Source organism: Acomys russatus, chromosome 16 (genome assembly GCF_903995435.1).
Source record: "Acomys russatus chromosome 16, mAcoRus1.1, whole genome shotgun sequence".
Taxonomy (NCBI): domain Eukaryota; kingdom Metazoa; phylum Chordata; class Mammalia; order Rodentia; family Muridae; genus Acomys; species Acomys russatus.
The window spans coordinates 45659225-45684076 of record NC_067152.1 but is presented as its reverse complement, the minus strand read 5'-3'; the positions used below and the strand labels follow the sequence as shown (position 1 = coordinate 45684076).

General features: G+C 52.3%; 1 protein-coding gene across 5 annotated transcripts in view; it reads right to left on the bottom strand.

Annotated features, from left to right (window-relative positions):
* The window catches only part of Baiap2 (BAR/IMD domain containing adaptor protein 2), a 70524-nt gene that overhangs the window by 38471 nt on the left and 7201 nt on the right, over positions 1–24852 (bottom strand). For all 5 annotated transcript variants that reach the window (XM_051159186.1, XM_051159184.1, XM_051159187.1 and 2 more), the window contains exons 2-3: positions 13838–13913; positions 10310–10396 (exon numbers count right to left, since the gene is read on the bottom strand). In XM_051159186.1, coding sequence (XP_051015143.1) covers positions 10310–10396; positions 13838–13913 — 163 coding nt within the window. The remainder of the gene's footprint in view (positions 1–10309; positions 10397–13837; positions 13914–24852) is intronic.

Here is a 24852-nt window from a genome sequence, read left to right as displayed (position 1 = left end):
GGACCTCAGAGTCAGGCTGCTCGGGGGATGTACATGAACACAGCTGCCTGTGAGTGGTTTTCACTGAGGCCTCCAAACTGCATCTATTTAGCAGTCTCTAGGATGGAGCCTGTGCTGCTAAGGCCTGACAACTGGTGACACATCCAAACAGTTGCTGTCACGTGCCCAGGAGACCACAGCCCGACTCTGAAATGGGAGGGGGATGTGTCCTTTGACGAGGTGTGGATGAGCTCCGCCTGACCTAGGAGAGGCAGGACACGGCCAGACCACCTCACAGCCACACTAATAAACTGCAGCCCAACCAATGTCACCTTCAAAACTACCTATGCCAATGGGTGCCACTGGGGACAGCTTGAAGGCCTGTTGGGGTTAAAAGTCTACAGCCCCCTATATGCCAAAGCCCTGATGCCCAGGGCCACCCAGTACAGCTGTCTGAGTGAGCCTGATTTGAGAGAAGAGCCGATGCCGTGGCTCCGGTACCTCTTCTCCCAGGTAGGGCATGGCTGGTTGCAGCTGCCTGTCTGTGAGCATCCCTGTGACCAGCACACAGCATCTGCTAACTGCCCTTGGAGCCTTGGGAGGCTTAGCAGACAGTAGGGCCCCAGCTGAGGCCTGGGGCTCTCAGCAAGTACACACAAGTCCCTGTGATCACAAACAGGAGTGCTGCAGGCCCTGGCAGGTGCCGAGCAGCCCTTTGAAGGAAAGAATACAAAAGAAGTCTCCAGAGACAGGCAAGGGTTGAAACGAACAGTCAGCTCAGTGGACAGAGCCACGCTGAGACCTTGGGACGCAGACTGCCTCAATGGCCTCCTGAGGGAACGGGAGTCCTTCCCAGCCAGGCTGTGCCCTGCTCACTCTCGTGGCTGTCTAACTTCACACACCTTCCAAAGTCCGCGAGACTATACAGTGGCAAGGGCGGGCCAAGGGCAGGTTACTCCTCAGGGTGAGTACAGAACACCTGAGCACTTGTCCACCTGCGCCTCAGGTGTGCATGCCCTACCATGAACATCAGCGCTCCCTGCCTCAGATTCAGCCCAGGTCTATGCCCCCAGTCATCTTGGGATGAAGAGCTGCAGGTGGCTGTCCAACAGGCTGGTGCACAGTCCACAATGGGAATACATGATGGACAGTCCAGCTGCTGCTGAGACAGACTGCACTGGTGCCATTCACATACACAAAGCACCAGAACTGCATCCATGGTGGGTGCCTTAAAGCCCAGCAACAAGGCATGCAGTGGCTTACGCCTTGCTCTGTGTCCCCAGCGCCAGCCCAGAGCTGCCAGCTGTAGCGAGTTATGGAGCAGAGAGACAGATGCTGTTGCATCTTAGAAAATCCCAGATTTCAGTCAAGGGTGAAGGAGTAAGAGCCTCTGTGGGGCTCAGTGAATGCACACAGCAGAACTGTCTCTGAGCTCCACCTGCCCAGCATCAGGCCTCGGGAGAGGTACATTTCTCCACAAATTCATGAGCAGCCTGAAGCTCAGACCTGCCTGCATACCCACGCTGTCCCAAGCTGCTGGTGAGTCCCATTACCAAATGTCCCAAGAAAGCGGAAGTGGCACCCAAGCACACACAGGCCAAAGTGACAGGGAGGCACAGGCTTACCTGCCCAGTTACACCTGGCACCAGGGCATACTCTGACAGAGGCGGGAGGCAACCACAGACAAGCAAGTGGGTGGCTACAGGCTAGGGCATCAGAAGGGCTGTGTGAAGACGCAGAGCTCAGAGCTGCCCTCCATCCCTGACTAAGCCGGCTGTTATATCCAAGTAAAGCGCTGACAGGCTGCAGACTTTCTCACTGCAGGGGAAAAAAAAACCACTCCAAGAGGAGATGAGAGGATGGCCCCCGCATGAGTCTGCCAGCTCCAGGCCCTTCCCTGACTGTGAGGCCAGAGTCTGTAGTACAGAAAGAGTGAATATCAAAGGCTGGCACTGCCCAGGCCGTTCACTCGCTCCAAAAGAAAGAAAAGGAACAAAGAGGTGGCTCTGGGGGATCATATGAAGCAAAAGTGGCTCCCTGGGCATCAGGAGGGGAGTCTGTAAGACTGCGATGTGTGTATGGGAGGGGGGCTGTGATGTGTGTGTATGGGGGCGCTGTGATGTGTGTGGGGGGCTGCGATGTGTGTGTATGGGGGGCTGAGATGTGTGTGTATGGCGGGGGGGCTGTGATGTGTGTGTGTGGGGGGCTGTGATGTGTGTGTATGGGAGGGCTGTGATGTGTGTGTATGGGGGGGCTGTGATGTGTGTGTATGGGGCTGGGCTGAGATTGTGTGTGTATGGGGGGGGGCTGTGATGTGTGTGTATGGGGGGCTGTGATGTGTGTGTATGGGGGGGCTGTGATGTGTGTGTATGGGGGGGCTGTGATGTGTGTGTATGGGGGGGCTGTGATGTGTGTGTATGGGGGGCTGTGATGTGTGTGTATGGGGGGGCTGTGATGTGTGTGTATGGGGGGGCTGTGATGATGTGTGTGTAGGGGGGCTGTGTGTGATGTGTGTGTGTGGGGCTGTGATGTGTGTATGGGGGGGCTGTGATGTGTGTGTATGGGGGGCGTGTGATGTGTGTGTGTGGGGGGCTGTGAGTGTGTGTGTATGGGGGGGCTGTGTGATGTGTGTATTGGGGGGGGGGGGCTGTGATGTGTGTGTATGGGGGGGCTGTGATGTGTGTGGGGGGCTGTGATGTTGTGTGGGGGGGGCTGTGATGTGTGTGTATGGGGGGCTGTGATGTGTGTGTATGGGGGGGCTGTGATGTGTGTGTATGGGAGGGGGGCTGTGATGTGTGTGTATGGGGGGGCTGTGATGTGTGTGTATGGGGGGGCTGTGATGTGTGTGTGGGGGGCTGTGATGTGTGTGTGTGGGGGGGCTGTGATGTGTGTGTGTGGGGGGCTGTGATGTGTGTGTGGGGGGGCTGTGATGTGTGTGTATGGGGGGGCTGTGATGTGTGTGTATGGGGGGGCTGTGATGTGTGTGTATGGGGGGGCTGTGATGTGTGTGTGTGGGGGGCTGTGATGTGTGTGTGTGGGGGCTGTGATGTGTGTGTATGGGGGGGCTGTGATGTGTGTGTATGGGGGCTGCGATGTGTGTGTATTGGGGGGGTTGTGATGTGTGTATTGGGGGAGGCTGCTTGTCACCCTCATGGTTCAGGAAAAAACTGAAGCCCGAGGTTCTAAAGGGAAAGAAGGGGGCAGGGCAGGATGTCCTCAGCATCTGGGGTCCTACACATCACTAACAAGGCTGTCTGCCCAGTGAGCAGAGCAGGAGCCACAGCCACTTCTCTTGGCATCACTCTACGTGGAAAAGCAAAGACAAGAAGTACTGGGAGGAAGGAAGGGGGGAGGGGGGCAGGGGGGAGGGGCAGGGGGAGGGAGCAGGGGGCAGAGGACAGGGGGGAGGGGGAGAGGGCAGGGGCAAGGGGGCAAGGGGGAGGGGGAAGGGGGCAGGGGCAGGGGGCAAGGGGGAGGGGGAAGGGGGCAGGGGGAGGGGGAGGGGGCAGGGGGCAGGGGGGAGGGGCAGACAGAAAAAGGAGGAAGGAGGGAACTAGCCAGGTTAGGTCTGTATGCTTGATAACCAACCCCTGCCCTGTGTAGCCAGGACCTTAGACCAGAAAGGGCTGGAAAGCGGCCCACAGTGAACGGGTGGGCTTATAGGTCCACTCTGCCGGATGTCAAGATTTGATCACTTAGGGCACCCACAGGTAGTGCACATCTGTGTCCCAAATACTTCAGAGGTTGAAGAGGGAGGGGACCAGCCTAGACAATACAGCCTAACTGTGTCTCAAAAGAGAAGGAGTAACCCTGAAAACAATCAATTAGGGGCCAACAGAAGCTGGCCTGTTTAGTGTCTCCACACTTGGGCAGACCTGCGGTTTCTTCACCCTGGAAGGGGCTACATTCCCTGAGAGCTCTGACTTACCTCTGAGACAGTGGGGACCTTACATGTCTGGGCCAGCCTGCCTTGGACATATAACCAAGTGGCTAGAAATGAGCAAAGAGTAGACAGGAGGAGAAAACCAAATAGTATCAAAAATAGACTACAAGCCGGGAGGTGGTGGTGCATGCCTTTAATCCCAGCACTTGGGAGGCAGAGGCAGGCAGATCTCTATGAGTTTGAGGCCAGCCTGAACTACAGAGCAAGTTCTAGGACAGCCAAGGCTACATAGAAAAACAAAAACAAGCCAAAAATAAAAAAAACAAAAAGCCTACTACTAAGACTAATTGGTGCAGAGGCTGTCATCTCATGATTTTGTGGTCTGGCTTACCAAGACAGAACATGTCAAAGCACAAGCATGCACTTGATAGCACAGTCTACAAGTGTGTAACAGACACACTCAGCACCACTGCATGGCACTGGGAAGCCAGCAAGCCCTATTTCACAGTGGGAGTGTTGATCTGCTAAAGGGGCTGAGTCTCGCTTTTCCTACAAAACAGCTTGCTCACAACAGCAAAACAGACTTGAACAACTCAACTATAACCAGGAGAACAGATGGTTGGTTGTGTGTTTACGGAATACTCTACAGCAGTGAAAATGAATGCATCCACTGCTGGTAGTGATACAGACACAGAATACATCTTGCTGTAGTTAGTTAGTTAGTTAGTGAGTTAGTTAGTTTGTTAGTTTCAAGACAGGGTTTCTGTGTAGCCTTGACTGTCCTGGACTCACTTTGTAGACCAGGCTGGCCTCGAACTCACAGCGATCCACCTGCCTCTGTCTCCCAAGTGCTGGGATGACAGGTGTGCGCCAATACCGCCTCGCCCCATCTTGCTGTAGTTGACACTTGTGACATAAGGACTATTACAAGGCCCTGGTTACCCAAAGCTCTGCCTCCCTCTGCAGCTCGCCACCCTGCTCCAGGCTGTGCACATTTCTGCAGAAGCACATGCCCTGTTCCTCTCCTTCACCTTGCTAAGTGGCCTCCCGGTCCTCCTCAGCTAGGAGGCCTGACCAAGCAGAACACACACCACCGAGGCTGTCCCCATCCCCACCCCTAAACGCAGCCAGGTAACTGCAGAGCATCAAGAATGTTTTTTAGCCGGGTGGTGGTGGTGCACACCTTTAATCCCAGCACTTGGGAGGCAGAGGCAGGTGGATTGCTGTGAGTTCGAGGCCAGCCTGGTCTACAAAGCGAGTCTAGAATAGCCAAGGCTACACAGAGAAACCATGTCTCAAAAAAATAAATAAATAAGTAAATAAAGTTTTTTAATAGCTTCCAAGGAGTGAAGACCAAGAACCAGAGTAAAATGAAAACAGCATTGAACTCCACAGCACCACTAGAAGGCGTTGAAGATGACGGACGACGCATTCGACACTAGCAAAGATCCTTCCCTGCCTGAATCGCCAGCCTGAGACCGGGAAATATCCAAACCACTTCCCCTTTCCCCACTTGGAACCTTAAAGGATAAACAAGACTCCCCCCAAAACAACACAGGAACAAAGCACAGGCTACGTGGAGAACAGGGGCTCCACCTGCGGGGAAGCCAGGTGACCAGAAGGTGGGAGGCGCGACGGGTTCCAAGACGGAGGAAGAACAAATAGATGAACCCGGAGAATGAACAACAGAAATGGCCCGTGGTTTGGGAGCAAATCAATTACCATAAAAGGAAAATATGAAGGGCTATAATGTATCCCAGAGAAAAGGAAGTTGTTATAATAAAGATCATGACCAGAATCAGAATAAAAACCAATAAGGTACCAAACTAAACTCAACAATTAAATTCAAAATTAAAACTGAACTGCTTTTCCTCCTAAAAATACCATTAGGCCAAGCGTGTTAGTGCATTCCCGCAGTGCCGGCTCTTGAGAGGTGCAGGTAGTACAAAGCCATCCTCCATACATGGTCAAACAGATAGACACAACATATGATGCTTGAGACTCTGAGCCTCATTCGTAGCATCACGGGAAAAGAAAATCACAAAATGAAAGGCCAGCCTGGTGGACAACTCAGCAAGGCCCATGTCACTAAGCTTAACAAACTTAGCTTGCTCCTGGCAACACACAGGGTAGAAGAAATCAGCTCCTTGAAGTAGCTTTTTGGTTTTTGTTTGTTTCTTTTGTTTATCAAGACAGAGTTTCTCTGTGTAGCCCTGGCTGTCCTAGACTCACTTTGTAGACCAGGCTGGCCTCGAACTCACAGAGGTCGGCCTGCCTCTGTCTCCCGAGTGCTGGGATTAAAGGTGTGTGCCACCACCGCCCCGCCTGAAGTAGCTTTTGGACTGTCACACGTGCTTACTTTCTCCCCAAATAAATAAGTAATAATTTTTAAAATATTTATTATTTTATTTTTGATTTTCTTCACGATGTGACTCACTCTGTGTAGCTTTGGCTGTCTTGAAACTCACTCTGTAGACCAGGCTGACCTCAAACTCTCAGAGATCCGCCTGATTCCCAAGTGCTGGGATTAAAGGCGTGCACCACCACACCTCACTCTTCAGTGCGTATTTTACTAAAGATAAATAAATGGCAAATAAGCATGTGAAAAGATGTTGAACATCATTAGTTGGGAAATAGCCCAAAGAACCCTCAGCAGATGAGGGTATGAGGAGCTGAGCCACACTATAGACTCGTGGCACGACCTCAGAGTCTGCAAGAGGGGCCAGCAGAGAGAGCGCAGCCCTGATGGCAGCACTGAGTCTCCACCAGTCCTGCAATCACAGAGAGCCCATCAGTGCTTGCCTAGAGACTGGGAAGGGCTCCGGGCAGGTCTCACTATGGGAGGAATGGCAGGCTCACCACCGTGCACACAGGAGACTCCACACAGCGTGTGTGCTGATGCGTACACACATACGCACACATACGTGCACCTGATGCTTATCCCCAATGAAGCAGTGAAGCCGAGCAGTCTCCCAAAGGACTGTGGGTCTCAGCTGGGAAGAGGACATTTACTACTACCATAAAGCACTGTGTATTGATTTGAGTAAGGATTTTAATAGTTCTGTTGGGTAAGATGAGAGGATGGTGTCAGAAAGCAAACTCCATCCTAAGAATTCCTTAGCATACAGTTAAGAAGAAGAGACAGCATGAACCTGCCTTCTAGATGCTTGGAGACAAACAGCACATAGAGCAGAGCAGCTGACTGAGTGGGAGACGTGGGCAGGGAGGGGGCGGGTAGCAGGGATGACTTATTTTTAAAGCAAAGCCAAGCCGTGCTGCTTTAATACAAATTCCAACCATTTGCTCTAGCAATTACACTCCCAAGTATTTGCCCAAGAGAAATGAAATGCAGCCCATACCTCGTGCTCAAGGCAGCACTGGTCACAGCAAACACAGCAGAGGCCACTGGCCATGAGCAGCCGGACAGGCCAGGTGTGTTGACACCTGCTGTCATCGCAACGCTAGAGAAAAGTTGGAGCTAGAGCCAGAGAAAGGGAGCAGACTTAGAAGCCGCCCAGGCCAGCGCATCGTCCACTTTCAGTGGCGAACTGTATGGCAGGCATGCTGATCACACCAATAAACTTATTACTGAAAGAAACAGATCTGAGGCAGGCAGACGCCTGGCTGACCAGCCCTGCAGCACACTGAGGAAGGATTCTCTGCAGAGCCACCCCAAGAGGCTTTGGTGAAGCCCACACACAAACAGAAGCTCGCTAGTTCAAAGCAAAGCCCCGAGCCTTTCCCGCTATTCACCCAGTCCTGTAGTGCTCGTCTGTCCAAGGAACACCAGCAACAGATTCTGGAATTTTCCAGAAGTCCCAGGTACACCTATGCTCAATGTGGGGCTTTTAGTGCCTGACTTTTCTCTAAGCATACTCTTACCCTCCACGTGAGCACAGAGAGAGCCCTTGGTGGTCTGGCACAGAATAAGAAAATGACCTTTTCACATAGACATGTGGGGCTCACAGAACCTCCTCACAGAGTCCTCAGAGGAGTTTTAAAAAAAAAACTAGACTGTGAAGAAGCGTACCTTTTCAGAACTGCTTACCTGAACCCTGGCTCAGGTGCTCCATTGTGGGGCCTCTATATGGCCACCAAACCCAGAACTGGCCATCCACTGCCAATGAGACCCTGCAATCAAGGCCTCCACCACCCCACTGTCTTTACCAGACAGAAGAGCCTGCAAGCCTGGCCAGTGTGGCACCTGGCATCCCTATTATAGCACCCACAGCCCTCACTTCTCAGTGGCCAAAGTCTCCCAGTTAGCACTGCATCGGCAAGAGGCAGAGATTCCCACTACTAGAGCCCTCAGCTGGCGAGAGCAATGGAGTCCTACTTTCCTCCCTGTGCAACCACTATGGTGGGTTGCAGCCATATACAGCCTAACCTTTGCCACCCAGGCAGGTCCACCACTGTGTTAGTCAACACAGCAGCCTCTCACAAACTCTGGAGGTCACAGGACCTGGTGGGTCTCAGTGCCCTCAAACAAGGGAGTGGCATAGCTGAGTGCCAAGTCTGGTTGTGAGAGGCACAAAAGGACAAGTGGGGGCGAGAGCAGGCAAAGGTGTACACACAGGGTCTCTTCCTGCAGGCCGCGGCACAAGTCTGAGAGCTGGAATTAACATATGCATAAAGAATTCCAGCCTGGTGATGGTGGTGGTGGTGATGGTGGTGGTGGTGGTGATGGTGGTGGTGGTGATGGTGGTGGTGATGGTGGTGATGGTGGTGGTGATGGTGGTGATGGTGTGGTGGTGATGGTGGTGGTGGTGTGATGGTGGGGTGGTGTGATGGTGGTGGTGGTGGTGATGGTGGTGATGGTGGTGGTGATGGTGGTGGTGGTGGTGGTGATGGTGATGGTGGTGGTGGTGGTGGTGGTGGTGATGGTGGTGGTGGTGGTGATGGTGGTGATGGTGGTGGTGATGGTGGTGGTGGTGGTGATGGTGGTGGTGATGGTGATGGTGGTGGTGGATGGTGGTGGTGATGGTGGTGGAGTGGTGGTGGTGGTGGTGGTGATGGTGGTGATGGTGGTGGTGGTGGTGATGGTGGTGGTGGTGGTGATGGTGGTGATGGTGGTGGTGGTGATGGTGGTGGTGGTGGTGATGGTGGTGGTGGTGATGGTGGTGGTGATGGTGGTGATGGTGGTGGTGATGGTGGTGGTGATGGTGGTGGTGACGGTGTGGTGGTGGTGGTGATGGTGGTGGTGGAGGTGGTGGTGATGGTGGTGGTGGTGGTGGTGGTGACGGTGGTGGTGGTGACGGTGGTGGTGGTGCACACCTTTTATACCAGCACTCAGGAGGCAGAGACAAGCAGATCTCTGTGAGTTTGAGGCCAGCCTGTTGTACACAGTTAGTTCTAGAACAGCCAAGGATACACAGAGAAACCAAAACCAAAACCAAAAAAAAACACAAACAAACAAACAAAAACAAAAACAAAAAAAAAAAAGAAAAAGAAAAAGAAAAAGAAAGAAAGAAAAGAAAATTTCAGTTCCCCCAACCTGCCAATATAACCCAGGTTTCTTATTAGACCAACGAAGCTACTGGTCCCAAACCTCACTGCCTGGTTCTCCCAGGGCCTATCTATCTACTTCCTTCTGAGCACATCTTCCTGGTGTCCTTGCACATAGTGGAATGGTCTTCATAGGGAGGCTTCCATGGACAAGGAGGCCAGAAGCAGAAGAGTATCCTCTGTGTCCATGGCTGGAAGAAACCACGTGGTTCTAGGCCAACTTAGTCTTCTCAGTGTCCAAGGCGAGCCTGAGGGCTTCAGATAAACAAAGGCCCGCACACCACAGCCCGGACACCACAGCCTGCCTCATAGCCCAACATCCATATGAGGGAGACCTCAGCCACATCAGCGCCTCATCTCCGCTCAGGAAAGCCAAGAAAGCATGGGTTCCATCAAAGCCCAGCTTGCAATGTCACCTCACAGAAAGGAGCCTGTGTAAACACAGCAAGCACAGGAGTAAAGACCGCCTGGGAGCAGCCTTCTAGTGCTTCCCATGCCTCCTATAATATGACCTTTGTAGACATGTGGGGGAGGGGTGCACCCTCCAGGGGTACCACTCTTTTCACTTGTTTTAATGCCAGGACCGACTCAGTATGTTAGTCCACTTTAGTCCAACTTTCCACATAAGCCCCCTGTATGTGCCACTTAAGTGTTGGTCACAATGTCTTTAAATGTGGCTTTGCCTGTGTCTGTCTGTGCCCAGCCCTGCTCTTCAGGGGTGACAGTCCGTCAGGGTGAGCTCCAAGCAATACCCTAAGGCTACATGGGACATTCCACTTTAAATAGAGAGTGCCCTTCACCAGCTCCACCATTTTAAAACTACTTTTCTTATTTAACAGATAAAGCCTGGTCTTCAATCCAACACCTAGGGCTCCAGACCTGCCTGGGAACAGCCATCAATCCTGGGGATTCTAAGGGCCTCTCCCCAGCCCAGGGCCTTACCAAGTTCCTTAGAGCCCTGGCTCTCGCTGGCCAGCTCCCCCATCTTCACCAGAGCATCGAAATACCCTTTGGCTGCGAAGGTGACACCTGAGGGGAGAGGGGAGAGGGGAGAGTGGTTACTTGCCGCACAGAACCTGGACGGCAGCAGGGCCCACCCCCACCCAGGCCTGGGCGAGCTCCAGGAGAGCTTCCATCATATTTGCGGCCACCACGGCTCCTTGTTGATACTCCTTACTCCACCGCCATCACGAGGGCTCCTTTTATTTGTAAGAACACAGTGTGCTGTGCAGGTCCAGAGCTATTCAAGGCAAACTGTGGAGCGTGGCGCCCTGTCATGTGCTGTTTGGCGAGGGGGAGGGAGTGCGCCTTTAAGTGTACTACAGCAGACAAAGCGCCTACAGACCCTGAGCAAGATCAAGGCAGATCTGGAAGGCAGGGGCTACTGATAGGAGAGTCGCTGTCTTCAGTCTCAGAAAAGGCCCTACCCAGGAGCAGGCACCACTGCCCAAAGCAGGCTAAAGGCATCACATCTGCACTGTGGTAGCCAGAGGGGCTGTTGGGTATCAGAAGCACTGGTGGCCTGGTTGTGGAAAGCTCGGGACCTGCTTCTTTCCTCCCATAAGCCCAGTAGCTGCTGCTGACAGAACAAGCATACCCAGCTACTAGGTCTAGACTTCTTTGGAGTGCCTGGCACAGTCCTTCATCTGAGGAAGGTCCCGCCCACCTGTCCTTCAGACTGTGCAAAGCAAGGAGGACGGAAGAGGCAGCCAGGTCTGGAGAGCAGAGCCAGCGGCACCGCTACAATGTCTAATTTGTTTTCTACAGAACTCTGAGGCTTGTAACTGAGCACTCTGTCACAGTTTCTGTGTTTTTGATTAAGTGCACATAATTTGTTCTGTTGTACAAGACCATGTCCCCGCAAGGCTGAGGGGGCTGAGGAGCTTCTGCTGCCTGGGAGGGTGGGCTTCATGAAACAAATGGAAGAAGAAACAAAGACGCCAGGCACTTGGGGGCTGAGGTGGTGTGAGGCCGAGCCTAGCCCAGACAAGCAGAGACAACAGGAAGAGGAAATAACCGTCCAGCCTGTCCACACACAGCCCTGAAAACCACGTGAGGAACACAAGGGAGAGCCAGAAGCGCTTGGAAGGAAATCAGCGCCTGAACATCAGGGGGCTGGAGGGCGACATCAAAGATGAGAAGACTGAGGAGACTGCTACTCCATCACACCCGCCAAGCAGGACACCACACCTCAGATGAGCACACCTGCACACAGAAGTCCAGTGGTGGAGGATAGCCACACCAGGGCAGAAAGGCTCATGGCTCCTCGGGCTTAGGCCAACACGCACCCACAGGGAAGGGTTTTGGAAGGGGACATCACTGGTGTGGACTGTGTCAGCCACCCAAGCCTTCCCATTTCACACACAGTCCACCTGAAAATCAGACCAGGCCAAACCCAGCTGGTTACATTCAAGGTCCCAGAAAGTTCTTTTTCTGGGAGAATCAGAGCATGTGCTACGCCTAGAGATAACAGGGCCACTTAGGACATAGGCCAGAAGCCTCACTGTTGGTCTCCACACTGTGCTGCCACTTCTAGAGGCTTCTTCCAGGAGATTAGAACCAGACAGAGATGGCCAACTCATCTTAGCACACAAGGGAAGCTGGGGGCAAGCCAGGCATCAGAGTGTGGGAGCAAAGGCTGGGTATGGCTGCAAGGGTTTGTAACCTCAATGTTTGAGGGGCTGAGGCAGGGGGACAGCAGAAGAGTATGAGCCCAGTCTGAGCTACACAACAAGATCATCTCAAAAACACCCCACAGACGAAAGAAACCACAAAGCAGAAGAGGGGCGGACACCACCTCCTGCAGTGGAGCCTCTTCCAGCACTAGTGGGGCTGCAGTTGCGCACCACGGCTCTTACGTGGGTGCTGAGGGTTAGAGCCCAGGAACTCATGCTTGGGTGCCACTTACACTCTCTCCCCAGCTCCACGCAGCCACTTCTTCTGCGTTTGTGTGTCCCTATGTGTATGGTGGGGTGTGCACTGCTGGGTCATGGAGAGGTGAGAGGAAGATGTCACATGTCTGTTTTGCCGCTATCTGCCTTACTCCCTTGAGACAAGGTCCCCTCACTGAACCTGGAGCCAGGCTGGCTGGCCAGCAGTCCTTCCTGTCCCTGCCCACCTCGCTGTGGCTGTGGGCACCTGTGGCCATGCCCACCTCACTATGGCTACGGGTACCTGTGGCCATGCCCACCTCGCTGTGGCTGCGGGCACCTGTGGCCATGCCCACCTCGCTGTGGCTGCGGGCATCTGTGGCCATGCCCACCTTGCTGTGGCTGCAGGCACCTGTGGCCATGCCCACCTCGCTGCGGCTGCGGGCATCTGTGGCCATGCCCACCTCGCTGCGGCTGCAGGCACCTGTGGCCATGCCCACCTCGCTGTGGCTGTGGGCACCTGTGGCCATGCCCACCTCGCTGCGGCTGCGGGCATCTGTGGCCATGCCCACCTCGCTGCGGCTGCAGGCACCTGTGGCCATGCCCACCTCGCTGTGGCTGCGGGCATCTGTGGCCATGCCCACCTCGCTGTGGCTGTGGGCACCTGTGGCCATGCCCACTTCGCTGTGGCTGCGGGCACCTGTGGCCATGCCCACTTCGCTGTGGCTGCGGGCATCTGTGGCCATGCCCACCTCGCTGCGGCTGCAGGCACCTGTGGCCATGCCCACCTCGCTGCGGCTGCGGGTACATGTGGCCATGTCTGGAACTTGCACAGGTGCTAGGAAACCATGCTCTTGGGATAAGCACCTTCCCAGTAAGCTGAGCTGTCTCCCAGGATCTTGTGGGCACTTCTTGAAGCAACCTGTGACTCACAGCCTGGGGACGGGATGTCATGAAGCCCCTCTAGGCCAGAATCTGAACTCATGAGCTCTGGCACCCTACAGGGCTATATTACTGAGCCCAGGGCTGCAGAGAAGGGCGGGGCAGTGGCCATAGGAAAGCAAAGGGGAGCCTTCCCAACATCCTCCTCTGTCTCGCAAAATCAAATCGGAGGCCAGCCCTCAGGGCTCTGGCTCAGTGCTCTGAGTTCCAATAGGCCAGAACTATGGAATGTTCTCCTCCCACATCTCACCTCAGTGGCCTCTGGGTTATTCAGGAGATGGTTGCCATGGTACTACTCCAGGGTCAGCCCTGCTTGGAGCAGAATACATTAGCGCACCTGGGGGGACTCTTGGTAGGACTGTGAGACTAAAGCGGGAAAATCCTCTGTTCCCACACAGCACCAAACCCAATCCTATACTTGTATACAACTCTAAAGAACAGACATCTACACCCTTGTCTCTAAGCAGCTTGCTCGCTGGCACAGAAGCTGCCGGCACAGAGACCATCCTGCGTGACGAGGGCCTGTGGTCACGGTGAGTGCAGGCTCACACTCAGAGCACGTGGGTACACTCTCTGCTCATCTCATCCAGGTGTGTCTGGAGCAAAAGGCGTTAAGAGGCTGGAAGGAAGTCGCATGCGAGCCAGGGGCCAGCTCTACCTGCCAGGGCTTTCTCGTAGTTCTTCCCCATGGCGATGAAGTTGCGGAGGCTGGGGTTGAACTGCTCCATGATGCTCTACAAAAGAACAGAGAGAGAGCAACGTCACCCCAGTCACCCCACACCGGGCTGGATGGGATCGGGAACACTGCGCCCTGGGGTGCGCAGGGGCCTGCAGTAGAGGGCTGTCTGCAGAGCGGGGCCTCAGGGCACAGGCAGCCTTCACAGGCCGGCTTCTGAGGCACCAGTACTTGGCTGGCGGGGCTGAGTCAGCTGTGGGAGGCCACCCGCCGGCCACACACACAAACGCTCAGCGACCGCCCCCCACGCCACCACCCTAACTCAACACACCAATTACCAACATCAGCTCTGATTAGAGCAGTGCACAGCCTGATTTACAAATACCATGCTATGAGTAATCCAACAGGCTCCAGATCTGTTTGCCCGACGGACGGCATTCCCCGTGCCAATATCGGCAGTTCTTAGACTCAAGAAATTAGATTTTCACTGTGAAGGCCAAATAAATGTTTTAATTACATGGCATAAAAACAGGCACACACAAACAGCAGCCAAATGAGAATCCTACCAGCAGAAAACCCACAAACTGTCAACAGCCTACGCCAGTCAGCGGAGACCCCAACAGGAACTTTGAAAGAAAACCTGACCGGACCACACCCTAGGCCACTGGGACAGTGCCATGCTACAAGCCTGACTCTCCCTGAGGATAACAGGAAGAGAAGCCACCAAGCTTTACACCAACTCAGTCCAACCTGTGGCCTCAGTGAAGGACCAGCCTAGAAGAAGGATATTTAAGGACACCAGGGCCAGGGCCCGCAATGGGACTTGGCTCTAGAAAACGCACCCTGGACGCATTCTGCACCGGCCTGCCCTGAGGTACAGTAGGGTACCCTCCCTCACACTTTGGGGAATGAAGACTCCAGTTCTAAGCTGCCACTCACTCATGCCCATCACACGTGGGCCTGGCAGCCAAAGCGTTGGTGGCCCTGCCTTCCTGGTCCCTTCTTCACGCTAGCCCAGAGTCCACACACACAATGAGCATTCAGCAACCAGCCAACCTCCAAGTCCCGTCCCACAGCCAGCCAGCAGGGAGGGAAGGCAGAAGGGCGCCAACAGAGTTGGGGACAGGAGGGCAAAGGCCAGAGAAAAGAAGAGAGGAGCAGTTGCCACGACTGAGAGAGCGGTAGGCAGGCCAGGGCAGCTGCACTGAGGCAGCTACAGGAGCAAACAGGAGAGGAAGTGGGTGTAGTGACGTCCTTTGGTCAGCATAGGAAGCCGGGAGGACCTGAGTGCAGCCAAGCTGGACACACTAAAAGGTCCCTGGCTGCACAGATTTTAGTCAAGGGTCAAAGAGGAAGTTGAGAGGAGCCTCCCTGCTGTTCAGCCCTCTGATTATGAAGGAAGGAAGGAGGCTCCTGCCAGGGCCAAATTCCTGTGTTCTGTACGCCAGGCAGCAACTGAGGCTAGTTGGGACCTGACTGGAGAGACAAGAGAGGCAGGCACAGGGGACAGGACATTGAGGTGGACGCACAGTGGGTTGGGGAACCTTGTCTGAACTCTAAATGCAGAGAGTACCGGGGAACCAGGCAGGGACGTTACATGGCAAAACCCTAGGAGTAGACCCATGAGCATGGCTGTAGGAACACCCTTGGGGTTTCCTGGAGGAAGAGGAAGCTTAGCCCAGACCAGTCCTCTGAGGCCCATCCTGAATGATGACAAGAGAATACACCAGAAACCACTGAAAGCCAAGTAAGGCAGGCCGGGGAGCCACCTGCCATGCCTCCCGTGACACAGAGGGCAGCTGTGAGGTTTCACTTCCTCAGTGCAGTTGAGCTCATACTGGAGGAATGCAAGAGGGAGTTAGCTGTGCAGTGTGGGTGGTGGCGTGCCAGCTAGGACACCTAGGCATGGCCACAGCTTCCACCTGCTCAAGAGCAGCCAGTCCGCCAGGGGCACACTGGTCCCACTGTCTTGGCCTGGAGGCGCTGCCAGGGACATGCATTCCATTAGGCTGATGCTCGGAGGAGGCCATAGAGGGGCAGTTTCTTTCCAGGTCTGCATAGCAACACCGGCCCTGGCTGGAAAAGCGGGCCTGCTCTGAAGGTGGCTTCTTTCCAGGCTCCTGGCCAAAGCCACAACCTTTCTTTGGGTCGCTTAACTTCCAGCTACCTTATAAAGAAATCCAGTTGCTGACAATGAGGGGAATCCACCTGGGGTGTGTGTGTATACAGGTGCATACCCACGTTTACACATGTGGGGGGCGGGATCTCTCATTAGTCTAGAGTTTGTGTGGAAGCCATTCTGACACAGTAAGCCATGCTCACCCCTAGTGCCTGCTCCTGCCCCACCTCACCCAGTCCCTCCCGGGTGAGGTCACACGCTCTTGTGTGGGACTGTGCCAGGCAGGTGCTAAGCACAGCTCTCCATGGGAAGGACTTGCTTACTGGGGAAGGGATCATCCTCCTTATCAACACCCAGGAGCGCAAAGGAGAAAAGCAGAAGCTGCAGTTTTGACCCTGCAAAAATAAACAAGCTGGGCAGGTGGGGGTGGCGGCAGCAGAGGCACACGCCTTTTATCCCAGCACTTGGGAGGCAAAGGGAGGTGGATCTTGGAGTTCAAGGCTAGCCTGGTCTACAGAGTGAGTTCCAGGACAGCCAAGGCTACAAGAGAAATCCTGTCTCTAAAAATATAAAAAAGAAAAAAAAAAAATCAAGATTCAGAATTCTTTGACTTACTCACCTGCTCATTTGGGATTTATTGGGCCACGCAGGGTTCTGAGGTGCCTGCAAACTCACAGGGGACTATCCTACGGAACACATCCTGAAAGGGCTAGGGCTTCAAGAAACCCACCAAAGATTATCAGAGCTCAAGTCAAGTTGACTGTGGTGTTTCTGCCAGGACTCTAGCAAGCAGGGTGTCTTGCAGCTCACCCCTTCCTCTTTTAAATACAAGGTCTAATTACGTAGCCCTAGCTGGCCTGGAACTCAAAGAGATCACCCTGCCTCTGCCTCCTGAGTGCTAATGAAAGGCGTGCGCCACCACACCCAGCTCAGTCCCCATCACGTGGCTGCACCCCTGCGGCCAGGACTCACGGGAAAAGCAGACAGCTTTGTAGCTCCAGAGCAGGTGGTCTTGCAGGACACCCAGCAAGACCTGACTAGGATATCCTGTGCCTAGGGAATAAAGTCAATCCAGGTATTAAGTGAGCACAGAGGGCGGCCTGGAGGGGGTTGAGCCTGAGCTGTGCCTTGCTTGGTTAGAGTAAAAAAAGGTAGGAATGTGTAAACATTATTTTAGATTAAAAAAAAAAAAAAGTTTGGGTTTCTGGAAGGAATCAGGCTTTGGAGTAAGGAAGGAAGAGTTAAGGGGACAGGAGTCTCAGCCACAAGAGCAGGGTAGCCCCAGCAACCAGCCTACACACCTCATAGCTGCAGTGTGCCCCTGCCCACGGCTGTGGCCAAACCACTCTCTGTTCTCTTTGTCTCTGGAGACAAAGAAACAGACTGAATGAGAATCCTCCTGCACACAGCCCTTAGCCACGGCCTCCTTAGCAGCCTGTGGAGATCTGTGTCTTCCTGAGAAGCAGGAAGAGAAGCATGGACTGTTCCAGAACAGAGGACTAGACTCCCAGCTCCTGAAGGAGCAGTAAGCTCTATCATATCCACAAGGGCAGAGGAGAGATGGACAGACCCCAGTACCTTCCAAGAGTCCTTGGGCTCCCGCAGAGTCTGCGCATGGCAGCCCCCGCCCCTACCCTAATGTGCTGGTTCTAGTTTCTCATCTGATAGCTCCCCTGGAGAAGCTGCCAAAATTAAGAAAGAGACTCTGTGTCTTTGGCAGGCTGCCTGAATGTGATAGGCATGGTGGCCTCCCATCAGGAAGAGCCAGAAAAAAGGGCCCCTTCCTATCACCCCTGACTGTCCCCAGCCGGCGCAGGAAGCACCAGAACCACCACTTGAGACTGCAGCAACACCGCTGACACGGAGCCTGCCGGCAGCCTCACACGTCCACCTGTGAAGGATCGCTGAGTCTCCACAGAAGCTAAGAGCGCAGGGGACAGAGGGTCCAACTTACTCTCCTGCTGAGAGTTGGAGGTACAGAGATGAGCACAACTGCCCCCAAGTTACTCTCCTCTTAGCGACCTCTGACAACTGAACCCCTTCCCAGCTTTCCGGAGTCTCTAAAAGCTTCCGGGTACCCTTAAGACTGACCTCTCCTGCACAAGGTCACCAAAGGCAAAGGCCACACCAGGGCCTTGCACCTAGCCTAGGCCCAATGCAAAGGAATCCTTGGTTGGCATGTGCTGGAGGGGCTTGGCCAGTGGACCCCAGGAAATCCAGAAGCCAGGTCTGTACCATCTGCTGTGTGTGGCAGCCACCCCACAGGGGCTGGTCAACAACCGTCTTTCCAGCAGCCTGGACATGAAACCAAACAGCTTAAACACATCTTTCCTGCCTGCGACAGGAGCATTCTGCTCATCCAAACCTCCACAAAAGCACAACTTCCCAACAGACAGCGCCCACGACTGCTACCTGGTTTGGGTCACAGATCCTATCATTGGGTAGACGGGTGGCCAGAGCAGAAAGAGCCACATTCAAACTGTTAGGCTGGGGCCAAACTCTTTGGTTTGGTTTTGGTTTGTTTGTTTGTTTTGTTATTGTTGGGGGGGACTCTCTGTGTAACAGCTCTGGCTGTCCTGGACTCTCTTCGTAGACCAGGCTGGCCTTGAACTCACAGAGATCCGCCTGCCTCAGCCTCCCAAGCATTAGGATTAAAGGCGTGCGCCACCAAGCCTGGTTCCTGGATCCAGACTCTTGACTGGGTGTTGAATACTAATTTCACATTATACATGGCGCCCTGGGGATCCACTGACATAAGCTGAGGGCTGTAATTTGCTTAAATTGGAAGGAACAAGAAATACAATTAGCCTAGAAAGAGAGGTCACCATGATAGAGACAGACAGACCCAAGGATGACACTCCCTCCAACTGTGGGGCAGATGACGCCACGGCAGCAATGTGCTAGGCCTGTCCTCTAGGCCCCGTTGTTTGCATCTGAGCGTCTTTAAAGGTCAGGAAGGTTAAACAGTCACTGGCGAGGGCTCTAACCCAGTCTGTAGAAAGAGACCACGACACACATACACAGAAGGATGGTCATGTGAGGATATGAGGGGGCCAGGTCCATCTGCCTGCCAAGGAAAGGTCTTAGGAGAAACTGCTTGCCCCACCCTCATCTCCTAGGTCTGTTTGAGGACCCGTGTCTTGCCTACGCCATCAGTTTGTAGTAGTGCACTTCAGTCCTGAGCTGACCAGAGCTGGGTTGCTCACACATCCAGCACGGCAGGGCTAGTGCTCGGTCTTCCCATTACTGCAGGTTACAGAAGAGACCTGACCACTGCTCACGCCTGAGAACATGGAAAGCCCTCGCTGGGCCATCTCTCCCATGAGTATGCTGGCTGAGGACCAGGGCTAGGCCCACTGGTGGAAGACACACTAGTAATATGTAAGTTTGGAGGCAGCCTTGGAATGCTCTGGAACTATCTCTCTTTCCTAGGACCTCAGGTGCTGGCTCAATAGATACTGGCACAGACAGCAATGCAGGACCCTTGGCGCCAAGGTATTGGCTGGACACCCCTCCCTGCAGCACTAACAGTCCTCTAAAAAAACCTTCTGTCCTGTGGGATAATGGCTCTGGCGACCAGTGATAAGAACGTGGTGGCACAGGAGCCTGAAATACCAGCACTCAAGTCAAGCCTGGTCCGAAGCACTGCCCAGTTTCCTACCAGCTAATGATGCCAATGTGCTACTGCACCCCACTGATGCTCCCTCACAGAGCAGGCACGCACGCGGGACCTGCAGAGCTGTGCCTTGGTGAACAGCAAGAAGGGACCAGACTGCAAAGCTGAGGCCCTTATGCTGACATCTGCCTCTCACAACGTGGAGCCACAGGGCTGAGTGCTGGCACAGTGGTCCAGCCCTAAGCACCCGGCCGTCCCTCTCCTGAAGCAGGGCTGGGACTCAGGCTACTGGTCTGACCACAACACCTCTCTACCCTACTCCCCTCATAACCAAGGCCCAAGACTCCCAGTCGCAGGACAGGATGGGTCTAGCAGAGGTGAGGATGGACAGCAGTCTCAGCTACCTGGGTTGGTCACTCCGGGTAGAGGCAGGCTCCACAAGCCTCTGTAAAAGATGGAGAGGGGTACAGTGTGCAGAGGGACCCAGGTTTGGTCCATGTCAGGCACCTCTGCCTCCAGCTCCCTTCTATCTGCACAACCTCCTTTGGTGACTTTGCCCTGCCAGGACTGTGTACTCAGTCTACAAGACCATGAGGAGGATGAAGCGGCTTGGCTGCTGCCTGGAAACCACAAAACGCCAGCAACCAAAAATGCTAGCACAGGTAGCTTGGAAGCTGACATCCCTGAGCTAAATGCAGCTCAGAAATATGTGATTTCAAATGCATGTACATTTTGGAGAAATCCTAAGGTTCGTTTGTTTTTTAATTAATTAAGCATTTTTACATATACATTTATATTATTACACATATATACAATAGATTACCTATAGCAAGAAGAACCATGACACAATCAGGAATTATATAAATGTTACATTCTTAGTGTTTTGGCTGTTTGTATTTGACAGCTTTGAAGAAAACATCTTTCCTATCTTGGTGCATCTAAAATGCTGAATGTAAATCAATCTTTATCACATCTTATTATCAACTTAAAACATCTATCTAGACCTAAAAACATCTTAACCCCTAAACAACTAAGCTTCCTTGTAAAACTAAGCTACCTGGTCTTCAACTCCATCAGAGTCTTGAGAAGGAATAAACTTGGTTACCTGAGTATGCCGGGAGTGCAGGTTAGTAGCTTCCAATTGAGAAGATGAGAGACAGTTTGCTACCTGAATAGTCACCCAAATCTCTCTATAATGTTGGAGCATCTTCTTCAGCCTTCTGGCCCAATATATCTGACAGACATATTTGAGAGGCAGGAACTATTGAGGACTTGCTTACCCTGTCTTGGCAGAGTCTGGCCGTCGACTCTGCCTGCATCCAAGCTTGCCCTTTTTTCAGACAGAATTCTGTCTGTGGTAGAAATGAGGACATTTTGCCCAGTGGCTTGTTTGCCACATTTGAAGCCATCTCCATAAGGAGGTTCTTTGATGCTCATCATCCTCATTGATGTAGGCTGGGTGTTGCCAGGAGTTAACCTGTCTCATTGTCAGTGAATCTTTAAAATAATAAAAGCATCTTTAAATGCCATATTCTGCAAGTCTCTGAGGGTTTTGAAGACCTTATCTGACTGTCCTACCTTATCTTTCTATAGAATCGTGTCTATCTGCTGCACCTAAGATGCACATTCTTGTGATAAAGGTAGACTAGTGATGGACATGACCGGGGTTTGATCAGTCTTGTGATAAAGGTAGACTAGTGATGGACATGACCAGGATTTGATCAGTCTTGTGATAAAGGTAGACTAGTGATGGACATGACCGGGATTTGATCAGTCTTGTGATAAAGGTAGACTAGTGATGGACAGGACCGGGGTTTGATCAGTCTTGTGATAAAGGTGGACTAGTGATGGACATGACCGGGGTTTGATCAGTCTTGTGATAAAGGTAGACTAGTGATGGACGTGACCGGGGTTTGATCAGTCTTGTGATAAAGGTAGACTAGTGATGGACGTGACCGGGGTTTGATCAGTCTTGTGATAAAGGTGGACTAGTGATGGACAGGACCGGGGTTTGATCAGTCTTGTGATAAAGGTGGACTAGTGATGGACGTGACCGGGATTTGATCAGTCTTGTGATAAAGGTAGACTAGTGATGGACGTGACCGGGGTTTGATCAGTCTTGTGATAAAGGTAGACTAGTGATGGACGTGACCGGGGTTTGATCAGTCTTGTGATAAAGGTAGACTAGTGATGGACGTGACCGGGGTTTGATCAGTCTTGTGATAAAGGTAGACTAGTGATGGACGTGACCGGGGTTTGATCAGTCTTGTGATAAAGGCAGACTAGTGATGGACGTGACCGGGATTTGATCAGTCTTGTGATAAAGGTAGACTAGTGATGGACGTGACCGGGATTTGATCAGTCTTGTGATAAAGGTAGACTAGTGATGGACGTGACCGGGATTTGATCAGTCTTGTGATAAAGGTTAGACTAGTGATGGACATGACCGGGGTTTGATCAGTCTTGTGATAAAGGTAGACTAGTGATGGACGTGACCGGGGTTTGATCAGTCTTGTGATAAAGGTAGACTAGTGATGGACGTGACCGGGGTTTTGATCAGTCTTGTGATAAAGGTAGACTAGTGATGGACGTGACCGGGGTTTGATCAGTCTTGTGATAAGGTAGACTAGTGATGGACGTGACCGGGGTTTGATCAGTCTTGGTGATAAAGGTAGACTAGTGATGGACGTGACCGGGGTTTGATCAGTCTTGTGATAAAGGTAGACTAGTGATGGACGTGACCGGGGTTTGATCAGTCTTGTGATAAAGGTAGACTAGTGATGGACGTGACCGGGGTTTGATCAGTCTTGTGATAAAGGTAGACTAGTGATGGACATGACCGGGGTTTGATCAGTCTTGTGATAAAGGTAGACTAGTGATGGACGTGACCGGGGTTTGATCAGTCTTGTGATAAAGGTAGACTAGTGATGGACGTGACCGGGATTTGATCAGTCTTGTGATAAAGGTAGACTAGTGATGGACGTGACCGGGGTTTGATCAGTCTTGTGATAAAGGTAGACTAGTGATGGACATGACCGGGATTTGATCAGTCTTGTGATAAAGGTAGACTAGTGATGGACGTGACCGGGATTTGATCAGTCTTGTGATAAAGGTGACTAGTGATGGACATGACCGGGGTTTGATCAGTCTTGTGATAAAGGTAGACTAGTGATGGACGTGACCGGGGTTTGATCAGTCTTGTGATAAAGGTAGACTAGTGATGGACGTGACCGGGGTTTGATCAGTCTTGTGATAAAGGTACTAGTGATGGACGTGACCGGGGTTTGATCAGTCTTGTGATAAAGGTAGACTAGTGATGGACGTGACCGGGGTTTGATCAGTCTTGTGATAAAGGTAGACTAGTGATGGACGTGACCGGGGTTTGATCAGTCTTGTGATAAAGGTGACTAGTGAGGAAGACCGGGTTTGATCCAGTCTTGTGAATAAAGGTGGACTAGTGATGACGTGACCGGGATTTGATCAGTCTTGTGATAAAGGTAGACTAGTGATGGACGTGACCGGGGTTTGATCAGTCTTGTGATAAAGGTAGACTAGTGATGGACGTGACCGGGGTTGATCAGTCTTGTGATAAAGGTAGACTAGTGATGGACGTGACGGGGTTTGATCAGTCTTGTTGATAAAGGTTAGACTAGTGATGGACGTGACCGGGTTTGATCAGTCTGTGATAAAGGCAGACTAGTGATGGACGTGACCGGGATTTGATCAGTCTGTGATAAAGGTAGACTAGTGATGGACGTGACCGGGATTTGATCAGTCTTGTTGATAAAGGTAGACTAGTGATGGACGTGACCGGATTTGATCAGTCTTGTGATAAAAGGTAGACTAGTGATGGACATGACCGGGGGTTTGATCAGTCTTGTGATAAAGGTAGACTAGTGATGGACGTGACCGGGGTTTGATCAGTCTTGTGATAAAGGTAGACTAGTGATGGACGTGACCGGGGTTTGATCAGTCTTGTGATAAAGGTAGACTAGTGATGGACGTGACCGGGGTTTGATCAGTCTTGTGATAAAGGTAGACTAGTGATGGACATGACCGGGTTTGATCAGTCTTGTGATAAAGGTAGACTAGTGATGGACGTGACCGGGGTTTGATCAGTCTTGTGATAAAGGTAGACTAGTGATGGACGTGACCGGGGTTTGATCAGTCTTGTGATAAAGGTAGACTAGTGATGGACATGACCGGGGTTTGATCAGTCTTGTGATAAAGGTAGACTAGTGATGGACATGACCGGGGTTTGATCAGTCTTGTGATAAAGGTAGACTAGTGATGGACATTACCGGGGTTTGATCAGTCTTGTGATAAAGGTAGACTAGTGATGACATGACCGGGATTTGATCAGTCTTGTGATAAAGGTAGACTAGTGATGGACGTGACCGGGATTTGATCAGTCTTGTGATAAAGGTAGACTAGTGATGGACATGACCGGGATTTGATCAGTCTTGTGATAAAGGTAGACTAGTGATGGACGTGACCGGGGTTTGATCAGTCTTGTGATAAAGGTAGACTAGTGATGGACATGACCGGGGTTTGATCAGTCTTGTGATAAAGGTAGACTAGTGATGGACATGACCGGGGTTTGATCAGTCTTGTGATAAAGGTAGACTAGTGATGGACGTGACCGGGATTTGATCAGTCTTGTGATAAAGGTAGACTAGTGATGGACGTGACCGGGATTTGATCAGTCTTGTGATAAAGGTAGACTAGTGATGGACGTGACCGGGATTTGATCAGTCTTGTGATAAAGGTAGACTAGTGATGGACGTGACCGGGGTTTGATCAGTCTTGTGATAAAGGCAGACTAGTGATGGACGTGACCGGGATTTGATCAGTCTTGTGATAAAGGTAGACTAGTGATGGACGTGACCGGGGTTTGATCAGTCTTGTGATAAAGGTAGACTAGTGATGGACGTGACCGGGGTTTGATCAGTCTTGTGATAAAGGTAGACTAGTGATGGACGTGACCGGGGTTTGATCAGTCTTGTGATAAAGGTAGACTAGTGATGGACGTGACCGGGGTTTGATCAGTCTTGTGATAAAGGTAGACTAGTGATGGACGTGACCGGGGTTTGATCAGTCTTGTGATAAAGGTAGACTAGTGATGGACAGGACCGGGGTTTGATCAGTCTTGTGATAAAGGTAGATTAGTGATGGACGTGACCGGGGTTTGATCAGTCTTGTGATAAAGGTAGACTAGTGATGGACGTGACCGGGGTTTGATCAGCTAACAATGAACTTGTA